Source organism: Panthera pardus, unplaced genomic scaffold (assembly GCF_024362965.1).
Source record: "Panthera pardus isolate Hobbes unplaced genomic scaffold, ASM2436296v1 HiC_scaffold_17, whole genome shotgun sequence".
Taxonomy (NCBI): domain Eukaryota; kingdom Metazoa; phylum Chordata; class Mammalia; order Carnivora; family Felidae; genus Panthera; species Panthera pardus.
This window is the reverse complement of record NW_026526732.1, coordinates 79,113,872-79,126,323: the sequence shown is the minus strand read 5'-3', so window position 1 is coordinate 79,126,323 and position 12,452 is coordinate 79,113,872. Positions and strand designations below refer to the sequence as shown.

Sequence of the window (12,452 nt, the reverse complement as noted above, 5' to 3'; positions counted from 1 at the left end):
TAAAAACATGATACATACTACTTAAACCATTATTTAAATGAAAAATAATATGTTACATTAGTAAAAGTTGTATTTATTTAATTCAGTAATGAAATTAATTTGGAGTTGCTGGCATAGTGCCTTCACAGGTTTCTGTGACTCATTTGCTAAGGAAGTGTGATTCAAGACACCAGAATCATTTTTTTCTCATCTGCTAAAGCTCATGTTTTGGCTATGGGCAAGTTTTGATGGCAGATTTAAATCAAATTTAAAACAAATATTCTCTGATAGTATTGGGAGGCTGGATGATGTCTAGCCTTACATAGATAAGACTAATCAACTTAAGTCTCGAAGTTCATTGACTTTATGGCTATCAAGTTTACATCATCTGGTATATTCAGGTCTTTTTCATATTTTTTAGAGTTTTACTCTTGCACTGCTCATTATGACCTCTAGACAACTAATTGAACTTAGAAGCAAAATCTCTTGTTCTATTGTTAATTTAACAGTTTAACTAAATTAGGACTAAATGGTATTGGAATTCAGGTTGGAAAGTAAGCACATCCAAAATCATTTAAAGCTGTGTATTATTCTTTTTCTCCTAGAGAAGAAATGATAACTCTATGATCTATGTCTGGCTTGGTGCTTATTACATTTATAGCTTAATTTACTCCCATCCTATCCCCCTCTTGGAAACAAAATATATTCTCATAGTTTAAATGGGTTATTGGTGGCATAATAATGATTATGTGATATATTTGGGACCTTTTTGTTTGCAAAGTAATTTAAAAATCAATTTCTGAGCTATAACTTTGAAATTAAGTAATGAACTGATGTTTCTCATTATTCCAAGGAGGAACATAAAATCTTGATTTATCAGGTAATCCTATAGGCAATGTATGCCTATTCTGACTTGTGATGTGTTTCTCATTACAGTGTCCTGCCTTTCTGACCTTCCATTAAATGTTTAGAAAAATTAGTTTTTCAGGAAAATTTAAGTAATGTAAACAGCCTATATCAGCTATAAGAAATTAGGTACATACATAAAAAACACTGAAGTTTTCTTATCTCACTTTTAACTTTTTTTCACAACTTTCCAACTCAAGAAGGTATGTGGTCTTACACAATAGGCTGTATCCAACTTTCTGTCATTAGAAGAACTGAATAAAAATTATCCAGAATTTTTCCTAGAAAGAAATCCAAGCCTAGGTTTGCCTTGAAATAAAAAGCAAAACCAAATGGTTACTTTAAAACTAAATCAAATGATACTGCATGGTCTTTATTCTTTACTGTTTTTCAAAGTATATATGCCCTGATTACATTCAATTAGATTGGGCTCTTTTACTTGTAACCATCCAGTAGCTAACTGACAGCCTACTTTTCTATAGTGGCCCTGCTGGGAAATTATGTTCTTCTGGGGGAGAGGGGGTAGATTTTTTTAACCATTTCCAGAGCTCTTGACTTTCTTATCTAGCCACACAATCTGTCATTCCAGCCCCAGGAACTGGCAATTTGTGTCCACATTCCCTGACTCCCACCAGGGGGCAGCACCGGACCCTTGCTTTCCTTGAGGCCTGAATGTAGCCTGTTTCTCTCATAACCTCAGCGATTTCTACCCTCCTTCCTCATACAGCACTTAGTTATTTTTGGTATTTTCTTACATTTTTTAAGGCTTAGTAAGTCTCCAGTAAAGGGTAGCCGTTCAGGCACAGTGCTATAAGGGATATTACTTCTCAGTGTTGACCGTTCTGTGTACCAGAATCTTTTCTTCATTGATGATTTGATCTATCATTTCAAATACTTTGTGTTTATTATAACTTAGAAAATCTTAAGAGAAAACAAAAACCTAGCAATTACTGAGCACTATGATGTGTCAAGCTTGAAACCTGGTACTCTTCATATGCTACTGCACAATCTGGAGACGCAAATAGGCAAAGTAACAATAGAGTTATGAAACAATAGGATAATATAATATTTTTCAATACCTCTAATTTGCTATTGAGTAAACAGGGGTTTGGAAAAATGAAATCATAGGAAAACAAAGATTCCCTTTAAATAGACTTCCAAATTCCATGCTGTATCAATTATATTACACAGCTTTGCCATAAAAACAGTGAAAAGATTTGTGGAGAGAGTGATTGAAGCCACAATGTGGAATGCCTGAGACTGATTTCAGTGCCATAACTCCTGTGACATTGTGACAGGAGAATTTATGGTTGATATACTTAAAACTTTAATGGGGAGATGAGGTTACGTGTTGAGAGATTTTGTGAGATCCCATGAAAGCCCTAATATATTCATATTTGCATGCACATACTATACAATCTATATTACAGTCACTAAAACACAGGACTGAATGTAGTACACTTAATTTTTAGAAATGTATTGTTAATTTTATTTTTCTTAAAACAATAATGGATCCAATTTAATTAATTTTTACTTGTTCTCTCTTACCTGCTAAAAAATATGCAGGATCTCTGTCCTCTGCTATCTTAACAAGATACTTAAAACTTTGTTTTGTTTTGTTACAAATAGGCAAATAAAGAATATATTTCGTTCGCATCTATAGTTTTTATGATTTGGAATTGTTATTTCAGATTGTCTGCTTCCTTTTCTGGTTATAATATGCATAGCAACCCAGATGGCTAATATATAAACAATTTAAGTTATGTTGATTTAAATCACTTAGGATAACTCAGGAGGTTGCTGATACCCGGGACCATCTGTTTATTGCTCTATGTGTGACTTTTAGGCTTACAGGTGTGCTTTTCAAGTTCTTTACATGTCTTAGCCTCTGCCTTCCTTATGTATAAGACTGCATTTAACCCATTATGCCTCTTGAGACTCTGTTCTAAAACCTCCATCCCAGCCTGCTTTCTATTTTACCATTCTTCTTTATTCCTATTTTTATCTATCTATCTATCTATCTATCTATCTATCTATCATCTTTCTTGTTATTACTATCCTCAATAGTCATTTTGCAGAAGAGTGACTAGGAACACGGGCTTTGCAGTCCAGTTGGAATCTTAATTGGCTATGTATGTAGCTATTTGACCTTGGACAAATTCTTTCACCTTGATTTCCTCATCTGCGAAATGGAATATAATACCTACCTCATAGATTTGTTAGAGATAAAATATAAAGTATAATTCATTAAGTACCATTCCTGTTACATCGTTAGTACTGGTTACTATTATTAACATTTTATTTTAAAGGTTTTTTTTTTTCTTTGTTTGTTTGTTTGCTTTTTTGAAAGAGGGAGAGCAAGAGTAGGGGCGGGGCAGAGAGAGAGGGAGAGATAGAATCCTAAGCAGGCTTATGCTCTGTGTGGAGCCTCATGCGGGGCTTGAACTCATGAACCACAAGATCATGACCGGAACCAAAACCAAGAGTCAGATGCTTAACTGACTGAACCACCCACGCGCCCTATTGTTAACATATTTTAGAAAAAAAAATTCTCAGAATGACAGATATTCAGAAGTAAATTTTGAATACCATATACTAGAATGTCACACAATGGTCTTTTGGAAGGAATTTCTGTTTCCTTTTAAGCACCTGATTACTATGTGAAAGCACACACCACAACAAAATGTAAGTGTAACTAGGCGATTGCTTCAGGGTTCATGTACACTCCTTCTCACTGGATCCATGGTGATACTTAGGACCATGAATAGCTGGAGAAAAGTTTCTCTTGGCACCTGTCTGGGTTCTCTTCTGATGTCCCTTGTTACATATTACACTGTAATCTGCTTTGGAACCTCACAGTTACATCTGTAATTGTCCCATGTGGACTGAGCTGCTCCACATACAAGCTCTCCAAGGAGAGGAGCAGAAACCGATGTTTCCCATGTTAGCCCCTGTGCTGGACAAGACCTGTAGTTCTCACAATTCTGTGGGTTAGGTAATTATTTTTTCTTTAATTTTATGTGAGTTACTATTTTTGAATGAAAAATCATCATAGTTTTTATTTGTTTATTTTTGAGAGAGAGAGAGAGCATGTGTGTATGAGCAGGAGAGGGCCTGGGGGGATGGTGGTGGGGAGAGAAAGAGAGAGAGAGAGAGAGAGAGAGAGAGAGAGAAGAGAGAGAATCTTAAGTAGGCTCCACACCCAGCACGGAGCCCGACGAGGGGCTCCATCCCATGAGCTATGAGATCATGATCTGAGCTGAAATCAAGAGGTGGCCACTTAACTAACTGAGCCATCCAGGAACTCCAAGAAAACATCAGTTTTTAAAATATGAGTGTACTTATTCAGTCAATGGAAAAGAAAAATACAGTTAATCTGGCCTGTCTTGGAAATTCAGGTACATGGTTACGATAATTATGGTGTCATAATGTGGTATATAATAGAGATATGATTTCTGGAGGATTAATCTGGTACATTGATCTACAAATCTGCTGATGAAATTCAAATATTTTTTTGTAAATGTGAGTGTGAATATAGTTTCTGTATGAAAAAAACAGGGTGAACAAGGTTGCCCTGTTTTGATGGTTGCAGAAAGAAACATATAGCCACACATAAATCATTTGTGTATGAACCAGTTCAGTAGGAAGTCACTGTGTGCAGCTGCTTGACCCAAACATCTTATTTCCAATCTCTTTACAAGAAGTTTTAACACAAGTCCGTGGAAGGAATAACTTAAATCTCTAATATTACTTCAGTTAGCAAAGCATTAAAATTTCAAACTGTTTCAATTGGTTAGGGCCTATCCTTACAAAAATTGAGCCATAGTCCTCTGTTATCTATCCTTATATTATCCTCCATGATGTTAAAAATATACTTTATATATTTACATATAGTACTTTATAATCCTTTAATTCCATTTAATGTACAGTAATTATTTCCAAATTAAGGAAATGCTACGTATAAAGTTACAAAACTAACATAAAATAGTAATTTTTATTCACATAAAGAAGGTGATCCTTTACTCTTTTATGTCAGTGTCATTTAATTACGAAAGTAATACTGTTTCATAAAAACTCAAACAATACATTTGAAGTGTGAAGTAGAGTCCTTTCTCGAAAACCTCTTTGCCTCAGAGGGTGACCACTGGTTATAGTTTAAGTGTGACATTTCAGACCTTTTTCTGTGCCCATGCAAACACACAGAAGTATCTTGTTTTTGTTTTTAAATTTAATTTATTTTTTTAAATTTACATCCAAGTTAGTTAACATACAGTGCAACAATGATTTCAGGAGTAGGTTCCTTAATGCCCCTTACCCACTTAGCCCATCCCCCCTCCCACAATCCCTCCGGTAACTCTCTATTTTGTCCTCCATATTTAAGAGTCTCTTATGTTTTGTCCCCCTACCTGTTTTTTTTTTTTTCATTACCTTTGCTTCCCTTATGTTCATCTGTTTTGTACACACAGATGTATCTTGTAAAGGGTGACTTTAACATTCTTGAGGAATTAGGAGCATTGCTATTTGAAAAAAAAGTTTGATGATGTTAGTCATTATGTTAAAGGGAGTCATTTTCACAAATACTGGCAGATCGTTCTGTTGTAGCCCAGCTTTCCAACTTTGAAAGAGCAGTATTTTATAGCAGGTGTAAAGTCAAGGGCATTTAGTAAAATGTTTTACCTTTGATTTTCTGTACTTGCAGTTATGAAGAGTAAAATAATCAGGGAAGATGGGGAAAAGCCCATATCAATTAAAGTAATAAAACTGAGTTAATCCCACATCAACAATTTAAATCCCTTTAAAATTACTTGTTGCAGTCAAGAAACAATCCACCTGTTTTTTGTTTTTTTTTTTTTAGCATATTAGTAGTGGAATTTCTTAGGTTACTCTTTAAGCCTTATGTATATAGTGTTCTCAAGTTGTTAATGAAGATTTCCTGTTGTGAGGAAAAACTAGCACTTACTTGGTGTTTGATAATATAAACCACAGTGGTTATGGGGGCAGACTGAGGTCTGTTAATGGCCGGTTGTATCTTGATGCTAATTTGTTCTGTTCCCAGGCTCTTTCTGCCCTAATATGCTTGTCACTTGAAGAAATATCCACAGAGGATAGGTATTGAACATGAGTTGTCATGTTTCCTTCATGTAAAACTTTCTGCTCAAATGAAAATGTCAAAATAATACAATAGCCAACTATGGAAACAGCCCAAATGTCCATTGACTGATGAATGGTTAAAGATGTGGTGTATGTATATGGTGGCATGCATATATATACACACACATATTATAAATATGTAAAATATATTTTTAAATCATGTATACACACACGCATGCACACACACACACACACACACACACACTCACACACAATGGAATATTGCTCAGCCATAAAAAGGAATGAAATCTTATCATTTGCGATGATGTGGATGGAGCTAGAGAGTATTATGCTAAGTGAAATAAGTTAGAGAAAGACAAATTCCATATGATTTCGGTCATACGTGAAAATTAAGAAACAAAGGAGAGAGGCAAATCAAGAAACAGATTCTTAACTATAGAGGACAAACTGATGGTTACCAGAGGGGTCAGTGGGTGGGGAGGAGGGGTGAAATAGGTGATGGGGATTAAAGAGTGCACTTGTGATGAGCACCGGCTATTGTACAGAAGTGTTGAGTCACTGTATTGTACACCTGAAACTAATATTATACTGTATGTTAACTGGAGTTTAAATGAAAACTTTAAAAAAATAAAACATTTGTGTTAAGCAAAAAAAAATAAAGTGCAATTAAGTACAATACGTAAGGAAAGGTGAACCTCAAATCCTTTGTAAAGCAAGGTAATGTAGAATGCAGGTGCATAAAAAAACCTAAGGGTTCTGTTGTTGTTGCTCTTGTTTTGTTTTGTTTTAGTGTAGTTGACACACGGTGCTACATTTGTTTCAGGCATGCAACTTAGTAATTTGACAAGTTTATGCATCATGCTATGTTCTCCACAAGTGTGGCTGCCTCCCATTACATGGCTATTACAGTATCATTGACTGTGTTCCTTACGCTCTGCTTTTTATTCCCGTGACTTACCTCATTCTCTAACTGGAGGCCTGTACCTCCCTCCCTCTCACTTTGCTCAACACCTCCACTCCCCTTCTTTCTGGCAACATTCGGAAAACACCTAAGATTTAATTTGAGGTAATAGCTGTGAATGGTAACATTAATATCATTTTCATAGGAATAGTTTAATCATATATCTCTCTTCAGATTTTTTTAACCTCCTAAAAATTTTAAGTATGAATTTGCCACCTGAATAACTTTTTTTTTTTCCCCCTGAAGATAATTTCCTACAGGATTCTTCTGTGGTTGGGATTTTACATTTTTGAACCAGAGCTCTAGCTTCATGGAGTTCATTGTCTCTCAGGAGAGACAGATAATTAGGCAACTTGCTGATCTTTCTGAGTTCAGTTCTGCGAGAGCTCAGGGCAGAAGCCCCTCTCTTATCAGTGGTGCAGGGTTGGGGAAGTGCCACCAAGGAGGGCTTCCCAGCAGAGGTGACTCCTAACATGATATCTGAGAGATGTGCACACATCAGTTAGGCAGAGAGTGATGGGCTTGGGCAGTGACTTGGGCAGGGGACCATCAGCATCTACAGAAGCCTAGCCATGAGAGAATGCAGGCAAAGCTAAGTAACTGGTAGATGTTCAGTGTGGCAGTGTAGAATAATTACAAACATAGATTATGAACATAATGCATGTCCATTGCATACACAACTAGAAAAACACAGGAAACAAGAAAAAACATATACCATCACTAATTTTAAGCCGCAGAGTTTCCTGTGAACATTTCATTATGATTTTGTCATGACTTACACTTGTATTTGTAGGACAGCGTGTTTGGTATAATCCCAATTAGACTTAAGCGGTAGAGGTATGTGTAGGCATAAATTCAAATGCCTGTAGATGAAAACATTTTAAGTAAAATTGGGTTGAGCCCAACATGCCGTTTGTTACTTTATTTTTTAACTTTTTTTTTACATTAAAATATACTTAATTATTTTAATGCCCTTGGATAAAACCGTATTCTAAATGAAATCATTTCATCTCTGTGAATAAAAGAGAATATTCTTGAAGTTAACTATCTGTGTTCTTCTCTGCAGGAAGAATGTTTCCTGAACCTAGAGGCTCCTATATCAAGAGTATGTGGGTATGACACACCATTTCCTCACATTTTTGAGCCATTCTACATCCCAGACAAATGGAAGTGCTATGATGCCCTCCGAAAAATGATCAACTATTAACCATATTGGTAAGTCTGCCCTGCATTTTGAGAAAGCTAGCATGGCACTCTCATGAATGTACCATTTTTACGAAATTTTTTAAAGTTTATTTATTTTTGAGAGAGAGAGAGAGACAGAACACGAATGGGGGAGGAGCAGAGAGAGAGGGAGATACAGAATCCGAAGCAGGCTCCAGGCTCCGAGCTGTCAGCACAGAGCCTGGTACGGGGCTCGAACCCACGAACCCTGAGATCATGACCTGAGCCAAAGTCGGAGGCTTAACTACCTGAGCCACCCAGGCACCCCACCCATGAATACTATTAACCAATGGCAATGGTCATCAATGTGTTGGCAATTTCTAAAACAAAATGTGGACTTAAGAAAAAAGTTCACATTCATAGTGGTATATTTACATTGAATAGAAACGCATCGATTATTATTATCTGATGTATTATCAGATATCTATAAAACAGATGTGTGCACATATTAACATTGAGGAATCAATAAAGAGGAAGGTGCATATGCTCTGTGCCATGGTTGGATTGCAAATATACCTTGCTCCACTGTTCCAGTTTTATCCTCATTTCTGTATATTTTTATCAGCTATTTAAACTGTTCATGAAGAGGGTTAATTTCTGTTACTTAAAAATGGGCCTTCAAGCACCATTAATGTGGACTCCAGTGAATTAAACTATATGATGATCCATAACATAAAATTTGTATTATCTAAAAACAGGTTTGTTGAGCAGGAAACTTATTTATTGTGTATTAGGGAAGTTTCACTTAAAAGAATCCAGAACCACCGCCATTTCCAGATTCCTTTTTGGCAAGTGAATGTTTTGGCTTTTTTAAAGTTTATTTATTTATTTTGAGAGAAGGGGGAGGGGTAGAGAGAGAGGGAAAGAGAGAGAATCCCAAGCAGGCTCTGCACTGTCAGCACAGAGCCCAACACAGTGCTGCAACCCACGAACTGTGAGATCAGGACCTGAGCTGAAATCAAGAGTCTGACACTTAACCGACGGAGCCACCCAGGCTCCCCCAAGTGAATGTTTTTATTTCTTTTTTCTTTTAAAGTGAATGTTTTTAAATTGTGGATAATAAATTGATATTTATTCATTACGATTTTTCATGTCATGCTTACCCCTTTGGCAGTATTGTTCTAGCAAAAATGAATACCATTAAAAACTGTTTCGTTTTCAGGGCTTTAATACAGAAGTTACTATCACTGACACACTGCTTTATTTTATCTTGACATTTTTGAAATACATAGATAGGATTAAATTTTAGATTTAACGTTTGAATATTAACATGTGATATTTACATTTTAATATCTAAAAATAGTAATAACAATACATTTTGAAGAACCACCATCTTGCTAAGAAAAAGGGAGAATAGACTCTGTGTAGTAATGTAAGCACATACTTCTTCAAGATAAGAAATTCTGTCGTTCTTGAATTCTGTGTTTGAGGAGTAAACCTAGCCCACCTAAAAGCAGAGAGATACCTTTAAATTTGTACAGAGAGAGAAAAAAATCCCCCCCCCCAATCTGCCACTGTGATCCCCAATTTTTTGGGCCCTGACAATGTTGCAGATGTAAATTTGGGCCCTTAGTCCCAAACACCAGGAACATATCCCTGGTGTTCTTTCAGACAACAGTAGATCTGGTGTCCTCTGAATGTCTATGAAAGCCACTGGCTTCTACAGTAAGTCACACCTATGACTAGAGGAACGCCATCTTTGTTGTCCATCCTATAACTTCCATGGACCATCTCTAATGGACAGTCAAGGTAATAATAATGTGTGGCCATAGTATTTAGGTGCTGATTTAAATATGGATACATATTTCTTTTTAAACATAAAAAAATGGTTAAGCCTATCATGAAAACATGACAAAAGAAGAAATAGTTTTTCTGTGCTTAAAGCAAAATATGGCATTGAGGAAAATAGTCATGCAGTTAAGAAATCTGTTAGTTCGTGGTGGCCAGAATGTCTATAATTGTTATCGAATTTCTTTTACAGAAAAACTGGAAGATTGTGACTAGATATGGAAATATTTTTCTGAACATTTTTCTTTTTATTTCCTCAGACTTCTCTCTTCTTGAAAAGAGTTTTTATGAACTGAACCACCTTGGATATTGGCTGAAAATTTTAAATTAGTTATGGTATTAACACATATGAATCGATGATTTCCAGTAAGAGTGTCTCAGATTAACTTTTTTAAATGTTCCACTTGGTAGTCTTATAAATTCCATTTAATTACATCTGTAAATATTGGATTGGGATAATATTCAATAAAGCAAAATCAGATTGTCCTCAGGTCATGTGTCCTTTTTTTTTTTTTTTTTCATTAGTAAAAGAATTTTAGTCAGAGTAATAGATTATCTTGTCAATTAAATCTGAATGAAAATGAAATGTTTAGAAATGCAGATTTTCAAATTCATTATATTTATTATAGTTCTTTGTGGTTAAGATGGTTGTATGTATGAAACTTGTGGAATATTTTTCCTCGTCCTTCTCTCTTGTCTCAACAAATCCACTGATGGACATACTCACTTTTTCTCCAGAAGCTGGCAGGCGTGGCAGGATTATCCTTGCTGCCTCGCTTCCCAATTGTGGGAGCTGGACAGTATGAGCCTTTTTTTGTTATAAAATTGCCAAGCTTTTGATACAGTTGGAATTTTTTTTTTTTTTTTTTTTTTTTTTTTTTTTTGCCATGATGTTGCAAAGCAAATATCTTTTTCCATGCCCTTTCTAGTATTACGTAGATGAAAGCAGAACAACATGAGCAACAACAAATGCTCTGGCAGAGGAAACCTCTGGGCTGGGGACATTGCCAGGGCCCCTCATTTCTCACCCTGCCCTTCATCATAGTTTGAGACAGGCCTGAACAGCCTCAGGAACCTTCGCCGAACACCTCATCTCTGCGGGCCCGGCCCTCACAGATGGTGCCGTGAGGTCTGTCGCCCCTTTCGTAGATTCCAGAAAAGTTTGTTCTCACCAGTCCCAGCAGAAAGATCCACCTCCCTACAAATCAGAGAAATAGGGTCATATAGCATTTTCCTTTCTCTATGAAGATAATGGATATTTTCTTATGATGACAAATGTTTATTTTACTTTAAAACTACAGTTTAAAAAGTTGTGTTCTGTTCATTTTTATCAGATATATTTGGAGGATACAGAAATCTACAGTGATATTTGTAGATAGCAAGAAACTTGGAGGTAAATTAAAGGCACTTTATCACAGATTCTATATAGCAATGGGCTGAAATAAAGAACCAGAGCACTTGTTAGGGTAAAAATAAAGCCCTGTGCTTGGTTTAAAAATAGAAACACCTGTATATTATAGAATGGGAAAAGATGTATTTGTCAGCAACAAGTTTGGAAGACATTTAGTGAATCCAGTTGGCTTATGAGACAAGACATTCTGAGTTTAAGATGCCAAAACTCAACATGGACCTTGACTTTGTTTTCACTGTCCTCCAAAGTCATGAGGCATCCTTGCGGGAAACTCTTAACTCACATGGTCAGCCTAGGAAAGCCAGGAAATATGCAGTAGTCAACCATATCTTGGCCTATAATGGGTTCTATTCAAACATATTTGTTTTAGCTGCACTAGGTTTTTTAGTTGATATAATTTATAATTTTAGTTAAAGCTACTTATTTTAAGTTAATTGCCTTTGATATCTTCTAAATACTATTTCTTCTATTCATCTGGTCTTGTAAGAATTTTCCCTTAAGCCATTTTAATTTTATTTTCTGTTACTCTGTTTTGAAATACCAAGCATGAAGACAACTGTGCGGATAATCTACGCACTAGGAGCCTGAGTTCCAAGGCATTTCCCCTTCCAGTTAGCCCTTCAGTCCCCACCACTAAACACCCTTTTCCCTCCCAAAATAAATGAGTTACAGTTAATATTAAACTCAGTTTGTGGCAGAGGATATATACATCTAAATAATTGTGATAAGTACATTTTCTTTACATGACGCAAATGCTTCACACTATAAAAGTGAGAATGGTGGAATGAGACACCTAGGAGGTGTTACATGAACACTAAATTCCAAGTCCCCAGGACTCTCAGCTCAGCACAGGAAAGCCACACTCTCTGGGACAACATGGATATATAAGTGAAGGTAGTCTTCTACACTTCATACTTCCCAATTCCTTTAGGAAAAAAACATGATTAACGTCCACATTCTATACAACGGATAGGTATTACCCAAGTTACATGTACAGACCTGTATCCATTGGAAAAAACACAAGATCAAGATCACAAGCACAAGATCAAGAAAATGACCTCAGTTCAACCC

At 36.0% G+C, this 12,452-nt stretch overlaps 1 protein-coding gene across 2 annotated transcripts in view; it reads left to right on the top strand.

The window, feature by feature from the left end:
- The window catches only part of BCKDHB (branched chain keto acid dehydrogenase E1 subunit beta), a 202,982-nt gene extending 192,522 nt beyond the window's left edge, over nt 1–10,460 (top strand). The window contains exons 10-11 of one of the 2 annotated variants that reach the window (XM_019442718.2): nt 8,025–8,173; nt 10,231–10,460. In XM_019442718.2, the coding sequence (XP_019298263.1) occupies nt 8,025–8,165 (141 nt within the window). In that variant the 3' untranslated portion in view covers nt 8,166–8,173; nt 10,231–10,460. Of the gene's footprint in view, nt 1–8,024; nt 8,174–10,163 lie in introns of both variants that reach the window. The other variant, XM_019442719.2, reaches the window with a different exon arrangement.
- The last annotated feature ends 1,992 nt before the right edge of the window (nt 10,461–12,452 follow it).